General features: G+C 38.1%; 2 protein-coding genes across 3 annotated transcripts in view; one reads left to right on the top strand and one right to left on the bottom strand.

Annotated features, from left to right (window-relative positions):
• LOC141440176 (cell adhesion molecule Dscam1-like) overlaps positions 1-12,876 on the top strand; it is a 267,224-nt gene that overhangs the window by 121,041 nt on the left and 133,307 nt on the right. The gene's annotated exons all lie outside the window — the stretch shown is intronic.
• LOC141440489 (phenoloxidase-activating enzyme-like) overlaps positions 11,066-12,876 on the bottom strand; it is a 41,493-nt gene continuing 39,682 nt past the window's right edge. Inside the window, exon 5 of one of the 2 annotated variants that reach the window (XM_074105015.1) lies at positions 11,066-11,526. In XM_074105015.1, the coding sequence (XP_073961116.1) occupies positions 11,254-11,526 (273 nt within the window). In that variant the 3' untranslated portion in view covers positions 11,066-11,253. The remainder of the gene's footprint in view (positions 11,527-12,876) is intronic. The other variant, XM_074105016.1, reaches the window with a different exon arrangement.

Genomic DNA, 12,876 nt, shown 5'->3' with positions numbered 1-12,876 from the left:
ATAAGAGACAGATCATTTTATTCACAATCAAGCAAAAAAAAAGTATTTTCTAAAATCGGCGAGTAGACGGACTTCCCGTGTAGTTTTAAGGAGTCCGTCTAGTAATGATATCGGCCATACTATGGGTGCTTATATGTAAGTATAGAATCTTTAAAAAAATTAAACAAGACAATGAAAAGTGTACTTTAAACGTGTTAACATAAGGTTAGATTCGAATAAACACAATTGCTTTTTCAAAGGCAAGTCCGGCATATATTACGTTAAATGGGGTGGAAACCTTTTTTGGCAAAAAATATATATATAAGTACTTATATTTATAAGGTTTCCCAAATAAGGATCAATTGAAAATTTTAAAATGTATTTAATAGTTTAATTTTTAATTTACTGAGATCAAAGAGGGTCAACCTAGCACTGATAGTGCAAGCTTTGCTTAGTTTGGGCTAATATTTATTTGATTATTTATTTATTTGATAGGTATTTTTAATTTAATATTTTTCGGTGACATAGTGCCACAGCATAGTGCTGAGGGAGAGGGACAAAATCAAAATTGCCTTATGAAATCCGTATAATATGAAATCGTAAAACAGTTGTAACTTCTGATTCAAGGAAGTCCGGCATATGACGGACTTGCCTTGTACTAGTAGACGGACTTTCCAAACTTAACGAAATTTTATTGTGATAATGATGGTACGTATAATTACAAAAGTAAACCAATTTCTGATAAATAAACACAGAATAAAGATAGCTGGTTCTTATATTACTTCTGTAGTTACTTTTCTGGTGCAATCTTGTCACGAACTATTTTTTAACAATTTTGTTAGCAGAGACCGTCGCACTATCATTTCGAGTTCCATACATGCAATTACTTACTTAGGCGGATTGCTCTGAAGTTCGTTGTCACAGCGCCATCTGTTTTAGAGTGAAAAACAAAGCCGACAAACTGCTTATATACTGGACGCTAAAGCAGGAACCGCTTTCAAATTCAAAAGTTATAACGTGTTGACGGACTTGCCTTATAGACGGTCTTGCCCACATTGACCTTACTGTCGTAGTTGTGGGCATCCTAACACGAGCACTTTAGCAGATTGCCGTGCAACGGCGCCGACCCACAGATAAAGTACTGGAAGAATCAAGATGTTTACTGTGCATTATTTAGTGATGGAACAACAAAGAAGAATAACCTGCGTAGGTACATAGATGAGGCCTTTGCGAAACTTTATACTTATAAATAATTTAGGTAGGTACTTAAGTTTGTTTTCCCGAGATAAAAAAATAATGTTAATTGAGGACGAAAAGATAATAGTATATTTTTATCGAGAGACTAAAAAAAAGCCAATGTATACCCGAGGTGGTTAGCCGCTCGAGCTTTAGCGAGGGTGTCTATTTATCCGAGGGTTTATATTGATTTTTAGTCTAGAGATGAAAGCTCTTTTTTTTCACTTCGATTGCAAGAAAAAATAGTTATTTACGCCAAAAACTAAGCAAGAGTTGGCTGTTTGAGTCTACCTAAGTCACTCGAAGCAAATTAAAAAAAATATATATTTTTACTCCCTAGGGACTAAAGTACTCACTTTACTCCAGCCTCATAAGGCTATATTGACCTACTTTTAGAGCATGAGAAGTGAAAAATAAATCAATACTCATGGAACAATTGAAACCAAATTACCTAGTCCCAAACTAAGCAAAGCTTGTACTATGGGTACTAGGCAACGGATAAACATACTTTTATAGATAAATGTGGGAATGAGGGTGGATTAATGTTAGAATGATTTGATGTAAACGAGCGACCGAATGACTGAAGTCTAATGTGGAGTGAATGAGACGAGCGAATGAGAAAAAGAGTGTGAGTTACGATCGGGTGAGCCTATGCGCAAGTTGTCTTTTCTGTTTTCATTGTTTTTTTACGTATTCAGTAGTTTAATTTTTAATAAACTTTTTCTTATTTTATTTCGAAAAGTTTGTTTTCCTTCGCACGATCCCACATTTTTGGGGGCTCGTCCGGGATCAGAAGGAAAAAATTAAATCGTGGATACGACGACGGACTGGTGTGCTACGTGGTGTAACGAGGCGGTTACATTTCGTGTTGTGGCGGTTGCCATTTACGACGGGCGACCGAAATAACAGCGACGACGAGTTTCTGCTGGCTTCTGAAGTAAGACGGTGGCTTCTGAGCGGCAAGAAACTGCACATCAGCGAGATGCGAGCGGATAAGATGTACGACGAGGCAGCTAGCGAGGCTCCGAGTGGAGGTGTGGATGAGGCACCGAGACTCAAGCTCCAAACGACGAATACGACGACGACGACGACTGCAAGGGCAACTGACGTGATGATGACGTACGACGGTAGTGAAAGCCTGCAGTACATTGACGACCTAGTCAGTAAATTTAGTGCGCAAGATGAGATGTACAGCGTTACTAAATTTATCGACGACATCGAAGAAAACGCGACGATATTTGGGTGGACGCCCTTACAACAATTAATTGTTGCCAGGCGCAGTATGACAGGCACCGCAGCCCTCTGGCTCCAAGCGGAGCGACCGTTTAAGTCGTGGGACGAGTTAAAGTACGCGCTAGGCGAAGAATTCCATGACACGATCGACATAAAGGCGATACACGAGCTAATGGCGGCGCGTAAAAAGAAGGTAGACGAGAGTTGCCTTGACTACCTACTTACGATGCGCGAGTTGGGCAAAAGAGGAAAAATGCCCGACTATGTGACAATACAGTATATTGTCGACGGGATAGAAGATGTTGAAACCAACAAAATGATGTTATACGGCGTTACAACATATAACGACTTAAAGGAGAAGCTCAGAATATATGACATTATTAAGAGTAAGATGGTACCTACGCATTCGCTACAAGATATGAACGAAAACCGGCTCAAACCAGTTTATCAAATGTGCTATAGTTGTGAAGAGGAAAGAAATCATGTGTCCAGTGTGCGCCCAAACGAAGAAAATGATACGAAGTGTTTGCGATGTAACCAAGTCGGGCACATATCGGCACACTGTGCATCAATGGTATCGAGCGAATCAGCTGACATGAAACATAATGGCGGCGTTGGCGGAAGTCGATCGGCGAATTCGAACAAGAACGAATCGAATGGAACGAACTTATGCGTGCGAGCTGATGTTCGAACGAATGAGTTGGACAACGAATGTGCATGGAATGGAACGACCGGGAACGACATAGACATGGCGGCGAAGATGGCGGCAATGACAGCGACAGACGTCAGATGTCACACCAATGACGTTGACAGTTGTGACAGCAGCGCAAACAGCTGTGATCGAACGCAAGATCAAAACATCGATCGGAAGCCAATAAAGAAGATTTTATTGTGTAATCGAAGCATTAACGCGTTGATAGACTCCGGTAGTGACGTGAACCGTGTGTCGGAGGACTGTTACCAGTCGTTAGGCGCGCCGGGCTACACAAAGTGCGAACGGGTAGTGACAGGACTTTGTGCGTCGAGAGTCGTATCACCGGGATACATAAAGACGGACGTTCTAATCGACAAGTGCTTCGACGTGGTTCTACACCTGGTACCCAAAGACGTTGTACCATACGATGTTATTCTAGGCCAGGAATTGTTATATGATATGACTGTTATCATGAACGGCAGCCAGATACAGTTGCTAAAGTATGAAAGTGACCTCCATGGTCACTTAAAGTTGTTAAAAGCTCAGGCTATGAAAGGTCTAAAGAAATTTTATACCCACTGGTGTGGTGTGAAATTTAAAATGGGTAATGATTCCACAAGTAGGTCGGGATCACAAACAATGCTGGATTGTTACTGGATATGGTTTGTTTTTTTTTGCAGTATTGTTTTTTTTTCTGATGGTGTTTTTTTTTTGTTTTTTTAAAAAAGGTCTAATTGTAAAACTGGTAAACTGTTTTTTTTTGTATAAGATTTAAAGATTTTGTTTTATTGCATATAACAATGGCTACAGCACACATGTTTATGTGGTTAAGATGTACCTAGGTTAAGATGTTTAGATGTTTAAGATGTTTTGTTTAAAGGATGCCTGGGGACAGTCATGTGTGTAGGATGGCCGAATGTGGGAATGAGGGTGGATTAATGTTAGAATGATTTGATGTAAACGAGCGACCGAATGACTGAAGTCTAATGTGGAGTGAATGAGACGAGCGAATGAGAAAAAGAGTGTGAGTTACGATTGGGTGAGCCTATGCGCAAGTTGTCTTTTCTGTTTTCATTGTTTCTTTTTCGTATTCACTAGTTTCAATTTTTAATAAACTTTTTCTTATTTAATTTTAAAAAGTTTGTTTCCTTCGCACGATCCCACATAAATATATTCTTAAATGTATATTACATCCAAGATTCGAAAACAAATTTTCGTGTTATTCACACAAAAAATATGTGCCACGATCGGGGATCGAACCCGGGACCTCAAGCTTCATAGTCAGGTTCTCTAACCACTGGGCTATCTGGTCTTCAAATGAGTGAGAATGAAATTAATACAAGTGGTAACTCCAAATCCTCACGTTGTATCACACGTATATTTTGTGTACAATGCCCATTGAATCGTATCACGTGACAGCTGTCAATATTATAAGAGATGCGTGTTAATTCACCCTTTACCTGTTGCATATTCGAAGACAATGTACCTACTTATTATTATTATTATTATAATACTAGCTTTTGCCCGCGGCTCCGCCCGCGTGGTATTCGGTTATCGCGCGCTGTTCCCTCGGGAACTGTGCATTTTTCCGGACTAAAAAGTAGCCTATGTCACTCTCGGGCCCATAAACCATCTCTATGCCAAAAATCACGTTGATCCGTCGCACCGTTACGTCGTGAAAGACGGACAAACACACAAACACACAAACACACTTTCGCATTTATAATAATTATAGTATAGTATGGATTCTCTTTCTATTATCTTCTATTCTCATATTTTGTCCCACTGGTGAGCAAAGGCCTCCCCCCGATACTTCCACTGCTCTTTGTCCCCTGCATACAAGGGCCAGTCCTTCAAGAAGTAGTCCAGTTTTTCGCCATCGCCGTCTTGGTCTGCCAGGTCACCTTCTCGAGTTCATGGATGTCCACTCGGTGGTTATCTTTGCCCACAACTCATCCGGCATGCGGCAAACGTGGCCAGCCAAGTTCCACTTCAGCTTAGACTTTACTAAATGAGAAAATTCCAGTCCTGCGTCAAAGCTGACACACCTACACTTTTCATTATCATCATCATCATACATCCATCTCTTAGGTGGACTTCCTACGATGCGCTTGCCGATTCGCGGTCCTCATCCGAGAATTTTCTAGCCCTATCGGCCATCTATTCTCCGTGCTATAATATGACCCACACTTTTATTCTCAGAATATTCTTGAATTTATGTCTCTTCCAGGATTCTTGTTCTTTCCACTCTACCGTATTTACGACAGGTGTTCTCGGCTCCTAAGTAGGCGTTGAAAAATTCAGACGTTAAGTGCCTTTTGAAAATTTAAAAACTGGTTACAAAGATGACAAAACGTGGTTTGGCCGTGCTGTGTAAAGGCAATGGGGTTGAGATCGTTTGCATGTATTTTTAAAGGATTGCTCGAATGAAGGTCATGTGAGTGAAGTGAGTTGCTACGGCTGATAAGTAAGAAGGATGTGAAGAAAACGAGCAAAAAGGTGATAATGATGACACATAATTACCTACTAGTAAATTTTACGCTACGCTACGCTCTTGTCGGTGCAGTAACCGCCACTCCGCACGGTCTTCGGCCAACTGTTTGACTTCCTGATACGACACAACACCCAGTTTCTCCTTCATCTGGTCAAAATAGGACAATCTTGGTCTTCCTCTGCCCCGTCTAAATATTTGTACGAAAAAAAAATGTATCTTACTGATTCTTTTTTTTTTACATAAAACTGAACCTGATTGACCCCTATCTTACCTGATGTTAAGAGCAGATGTGTATCTCACCGGTTCAGTAACAGCCTATTCACTCTAGCCTTGAAGAGCCTTAGATTGTATTTATCCGGAAACACAGACGACGGTTGCGAATTCCATTCCTTAGCAGACATATGTAAGAGACAGAGAAATGGTTAAAATTTAACAAGAGTATAGATCGGTTTTCTTTTTCTTTCTAATATGAATTTTCAGGAAAACGAAGTAAACGGACGAGCCACGAGCGACATTAATATTATGGTTGTACTGTATGGGTGTATTATCTCTGATTTCTGACCCACCGTAGAACGTTCTCACAGTAAGTGTCATAATAAATTCCCTGTCTAGCAATGCGATGTCACTAAGTACGATTTTATTTTATGAAAAGTTTCCACAAAGAGTCACGATTCAGTTGGTTCGAGTGTACAAAATGCTCTAACGTTGTATAATATTATTTATATTAAAATTTGAGGTTTCATGGTAAACTCTCGACGTCTTCGTCGTTAACGCATTTAAAAACTTCAAATCTATCCCCCTGATAGTATGTTCCAAGTATAAAAGTATATTGTAATAACTTTTCAATCTTAAAACAGAACTCGCGAAGTAATCAGGCAGATTGTCGACCGAAGCCGTTGCCTCGGGTGCGAGATGAAAAATTAAAAAGTTACGTCCTCGCAAACGAACGGTCGCAATGAGGGCTATCGTTTTTTGTCTCACTAGATGGCGCACTGTTGCGTGAGGTTTTTAAGTATGGTTTTGAAAGTCTAGTTATTACGGGCGTGAAATAAAAGTTTAGATTAAAATCATATTTAATACACCTTAAAACCGTACCATATAAATATCGAGCATGCCACGTGTTGCATAGTCCCTGTTTTGTTCGGAAAAAAGGGAGGACAAAGGTTTCCGAAAGACAAAACTGTCTCAAAACACAGACATTAATTGCCCCGGAACGCATATTTGCCATAATTAATTTCAGATATTGCAAAATATTCACAAAATTATTCTAATTATAAATAAACCCGCGTAGCTCACCCAAAAACTATGAGATTTGACATTTCGGAGACCTCACGCTACACTAGCGCCTCTAGTGGCGAATTCATTCGCGATAGCCCTCATTGGTCACTGAAATTTTTTAGTGCCGTGACGGTGCGATTGAATGTTTAAAAATGGAACATTTAAAAAATTCGGTTTCAAAAGGATCGTTCTAACATTCCCTAAGGCAAAATGGAACCAAATTAATTTATTACAATATGCTATCAAATAAAAAGGAGATACTTCTAAGGGTGCTTGTACTATTAAACTTCTTGGATATTATGATGAGAAAACTCTGTAAAAATCGAAAATATTGATATCGTCCGTAAATACGAATTTATATATATTATACTACTGGCTGACCCGGCGAACTTCGTACCGCCTTACAGAAAATGAATGTCGTGTTAATTTTTAACTAAACTTTTAAAGTAGGATTTTATTAACGTAAGTAATGAAATGAATACAAAAAATATTAAGTTCAATAGTTTATTATGATAATCTACCTAGATACAAAAAAAAACTAAGTCGGGTTATATACTTACTAACACATTTACATACATGTGTGGACTAAGTAGGTATGTCTGAAATAAATATTAATAATTATTTATACAGATTTTGATGAAATATGGTAGGTATATCATTGAGATGGTACTACAATTAACCGAATGATCTGGAACGATTGAAACCAATCGATTTGACAGTTGTGTGAGAGTGACGCCGGTAGACACCTAGCGGGGATAACTGATTGGGTGATTTGATCAGTTATCGACCACCAAGGGTTGAAAATTATTAAAGTACTAATATCGCTATTTAAAAAAATGGGGGTTGGTGGTAGAAAGGTTAAAAATTAGAGTTGTATTTATTTTTAAGGCCAAATCATAAAAAATAAAAAATAATCCAAAAAATAAAAACAAAAATTTGGGGTGGCATATCAGACCTACCGAATATACACAGAAAAAAAACAAAAATTGGTCAAGCTGTTTCGGACGACTTTTGTTACAATCACTGTGACACGAGAATTTTATATATTAGAAGAATAGCTGACCCGGCAAACGTTGTTTTGCCGTATCAATTATTTTAAGTAAATATTTTGCTAGTTAAATATAAAATAACTAGGTAACTTATTGTAGGGTGTTAGTGTGTGGGGATGTGGTCTATGACTGAATGAGGAACGGAGCGCTACGAGTATGAACGATGACATCCTATAAAAATAACAAAACACTGAACATCCATTTTTTTATTCATTTTACTTTATATTATTATTTAAAATGATATCTATATAGAGACGATATATTTTATAAGATCTTTAAGACCACTTCAGAATTCCCGACCTTTTGCTACCAAGGTAGCGCTTGCTCAAACGTCACTGAACCCTATTTTTGACTATGCTGACATTTGTTATCCCGATCTCTTAGAAGAGCAGCTTAATAAGCTTGAGCGTATTCAAAATCTATGCATTCGGTTTATATTTGATCCACGTAAGTTCGATCATGTCCCTAACTTTCGATCACAGGTCACTTGGCTCCCAATCCGCCTTCGCCGTAACTCTCACATTCTCCACCTTCTTAACGGCATTCTCTTTAACCCTCGCTCCTCGCTACCTCAAAAGCTAAATCGCAGCTGTGTAACTTCTATTCGGTGCTCTCAAAACTTTCTCCTTCATCATCATCATCAGCCTTTTGGATATCCAATCCTAGATGTAGGCCTCTCTGTTTCCTCTTCTTCCACTCTTGGCGATCTTGTGCCCGTCTCATCCAGTATTTTCATGCCGCCTAATGTCGTCCATCCAGCGCTGCGGTGGTCTGCTACGCCTCCGAATATACACCCTGGGTCTCCATTCAAGGTCTTTTAAAGCGACTCTCGTCCATTCTTGCAATGTGTCCTGCCCATGTCCGCTTTTTCCTTGCTAGGACAGCCATGGCGTCTTTCTTAGGTCTCATTCTTCATAGGTCTTATTTCGGATCCGCTTTCGTAACGCTTCCGGACACGAAGGGTGATCCCGAGCATCGCTCTCTCCATACCTCTAATATTACAATTTTCATGTCACAGTGTTTGTAACAAATTTCCTCTGAGACTGCTTGACATTTTTATGTTTTTTTCTTGGGTATTATTCAGTAGGTATACGTAATTTATTAAAAGTGTTAACAAACCGATTTCATCAAAATTCATGTATAAACACCCACTGGATCGAATCAATAACACATTTATCTATAATTCGTGTTTTTTAACTAGATGTCTAATCACTATTTTCGCCAAAATTCACTTGATTTCAATATTTATATTTCATTTGAAAAATCTTCTTCAATATCTGACGTTATTTTTTTATTGAAACATGTGTATAATCTGTAGTAGCATAGACTAACGTAGAGATAGTGGAAAATTTGACATTTAAAAAATCGATTAATGCGCGGATGAATAAGCGATTTTTATTTACTTTCCTTAAAATTAAAAAATAGTTACTGCTTTTATAATTGAAAAAAACAGTCTTTGGAATTAAATCAAGTATTGTAAATAATAAAAAAGACAAAAATACTTTGATATTCAATTCATAAATAATCGATTTATTGAACAGATTAATTATTTTCCAATAGGTTCTACGTTTTCACATCACTAAAATGTCTATGGTCGGGTTAATGGCGTCTTTGTTTACGCTTTTCACAAATTGGATCAGAATACAATAAAGGTGGGTATGAGAATTGGACGTAAACTATCTTTCATACTTCTACGCGCACAGAGTCGCGGGCAACAGCTACTCTTTTTTATAAATCAGTCTCAGTGATCAAGCTTAAACCTTAGATGAATGATTGGTCTCGCGCGCTCGCTCGACTAGATACTGCCGGCGTACTTGTCAAATGCGGCAACAAATAGTACGCCGAATTCGGCGTACCCGAGCCCGAATCGAGTCAGTCGCGTTGCAAACTGTGCGTAGGGTGCATGTACCGAATTTTTTGTAAAATTTTGGTCTTAAACCGAAGTAAAACGCCAGTTTTCGCAGTGAAACTGTTTAAAAATAATACTACAAGAAATAAGAAGGACACTGGGATCACATACCGTCAGTAAATATCGTATAATTTCAAAATTACAAAATAAAATAACATGAACCCTCAACGCCATTCTGTGTTGCCGCGTACTGAAGAATCAAATTCCCCGTGGTTGAGATTTTAATAAATTGAATTTTATTGTTATCATCATTAAATGATGATAAATTTTAATAACTTATTTTATTTAAGTATCTAACGTAATTATTATATATACATAACCTAGTTCTATATTATTTAATGTTTATCTTTGTGATATTATACACTGAAGGTGTATAAATTGTTACCCGACACTATTTAATTAAGGGGTGAATGTGTCTTAAAATTAAAAATGTTTTTCGTCTTCCCATTCAAAAAGCCCAATCAGCTGATTTACTTAGGTATTACGGGAAAGGAAAAAAAATTTTTTTTTCGTATTTCTACCCATTTTCCTGAAATGTTAACTTTTTACCCGACTGCCCGAAGGAGGGTTATGTTTTTCAAGCGTATGTATGTAAGTATGTATGTATGCACTAAGTATGTATATTTTGTAAACATTTTTTTTTATTTTAGTCTTAATTAACCTGTATTAGGTTTAACTATAGGTGCAACGTGTTATCTTAACTACGCAAAACTTCTTAGTTGGTGACTCAGTCCATGAATTTTTAGTAATAATTTGTAAATATTGAATGTCCTTAAATATATATATTTTTTAATTAAAAGTGAGGCCTGATCATTGATATACCTACATCATACCTACCATTTTTTTAAAGAAGAAACCTACTCCTAACCTATACACAAACATATTAATACATTCACTCTTAATTACTTCTTAATTTCTAAGTATTTCCCAAGATACATTTTGTAACCAGAACTTAATAGAACACAGAATAATTTATTTTCCCAATAATTCAGGTAACAGTGGAGCAGCTGGCAACACAATTCGTCACGCACACTAGCATCCTTGCAAATTGTCTTACACCGTTCTTACGCACACTACAATATTGAGTTGCCGCATTCACGAACCTTTTGTTTTTAGGTAGCGCGGTATCTAGTCGAGCGAGCGTGCGAGACCAATCATTCATCTAAGCTTATAACTAAAAGAAAAGAAAGAAAGAAAGAAAAATGATTTATTAACGGTCCCAACAGTACCACCACCAAACACAAAAAAACAATAATATATTACTATACAAGCAAAATTACAACAAATTGTACCAATTGTCACCGAAAAAGGGTCTCCACTCAGTACAACTAACTTACTTATAAGTGTATCTTCAAGCCTGATTACTTATAGAAATTCTATTTCAAGGCTGAATATTGCTATGAATCCATGGTAAATAGTCGAACACTTTAGTGTATACGCCGGGAACGTTCCCCGTGCCGCACGGCCGAACACCAAAGCTGACTATGCCTATCACCTCGAAATGGGACTTGGTGTTATTCATCTGGTGGTAGTGCATCAAAGGTCCTCCGGAGTCACCCCTGCAGGCGTCCTTGCCAGCCTCGCCACCTGCGCACATCTGGTGGTCCCAGAGCTCTACTCGACGCATCGGGAAATTGTAGGCTTGTTGACAGTCCTGTCAAAAGAAATAATTATAATTTTTAAAAAAAGTTGAGGTCAAAAATTTCATTTTTAATACATGCCATTTTGCTAACCGTACTTGCATCGTCATCTGAACTAGATTTCTGTACCCAATGAGGGCTATCGTTTTTGGCCTTTCTAGATGGCGCCACTGTTGCGTGAGGTTTTTAAGTGTGGCTTTCAGTCTGTTATTACGGGCATAAAAACAAAGTTTAGATTTAAATCATATTTAATACACCTTAAAACCGTACCATAAAAATAATCGAGCAACCAGTGTTGCGTAGTCCCGTTTTGTTCGGAAAAAAAAGGAACACAAAAGTTTCCGAAAGACAAAACTGTCTCAAAACACAGACATTCATTGCCCCGTAACGCATAATTGCCATAATTAATTCAGGTAATGCAAAATATTCACAAAATTATTCTAATTATAAATAAACCCTTCTTCTTTTCAGGTGGTAGGACCTTGTGCAAGGTCCGCCCGGATTGCTACCACCATCTTGCTCACTAATCCTGCCGTGAAGCAACAGTGCTTGCACTGTTGTGTTTCGGCGTGGAGAGTAAGACAACCGGTGAAATTACTGGCACTTGAGGTATCCCATCCTGCTTCTAGGTTGGCAACGCATCTGCAATACCCCTGGTGTTGCAGATGTTTATGGGCGGTGGTAATCTCTTACCATCAGGAGACCCACTTGCTCGTTTGCCATTCAGTCGAATAAAAATAAAATAAAAAAAACCCGCGTAGATCACCCAAAAACTATGAGATTTAACATTTCGGAGACCTCACGCTACACTAGCGCCTCTAGCGGCGAATTCATACGCGATAGCCCTCATTTCAAGTCGATGCCATTTTCGATGTCGATGTCAATTTTAGTGCTTGGATCCATAATGTTATCTATTACACATTACTCAAAAAAAAGATTGAAAAAACCAAGGGACAAGTAGATAAACGTATTCAAATGTCTTATCGCTAATAAACGAACATGTTGACCGGATAAGGCTATCAAAGTATCTGGCAAGTCTGGGAGATTTAATTTTTGACTTCTCATGCTTTTAAACTTCGTATTTATGCTGGATCTAGGCGGCATAAAACGACATTTTATGCTCTAGTGCATGAAGTAAAATCTTCGTCTAAAATCCAAGGCAATCTGGTGTCAACAGCCACAAACAAAAAAGTTTCTATATACCTTGTAAGTGAACAATAAAATTGTTTCCACTGTTGCCATTTTACCTCCTAGCAATTTACAAAAGTATACCAAATTTCAAGGCACGCAAGTTACAAGTACTTAGGTATACGAAATTTCAAGTCAATCCAACTACTGGAAGTTGGTCAAATTTTACTTGCAAG

Source organism: Choristoneura fumiferana, chromosome 22 (genome assembly GCF_025370935.1).
Source record: "Choristoneura fumiferana chromosome 22, NRCan_CFum_1, whole genome shotgun sequence".
In the NCBI taxonomy this organism is placed as follows: Eukaryota; Metazoa; Arthropoda; class Insecta; order Lepidoptera; family Tortricidae; genus Choristoneura; species Choristoneura fumiferana.
Note: the sequence above shows the minus strand (reverse complement) of the source record. Positions and strands in the feature narration are given on the sequence as shown.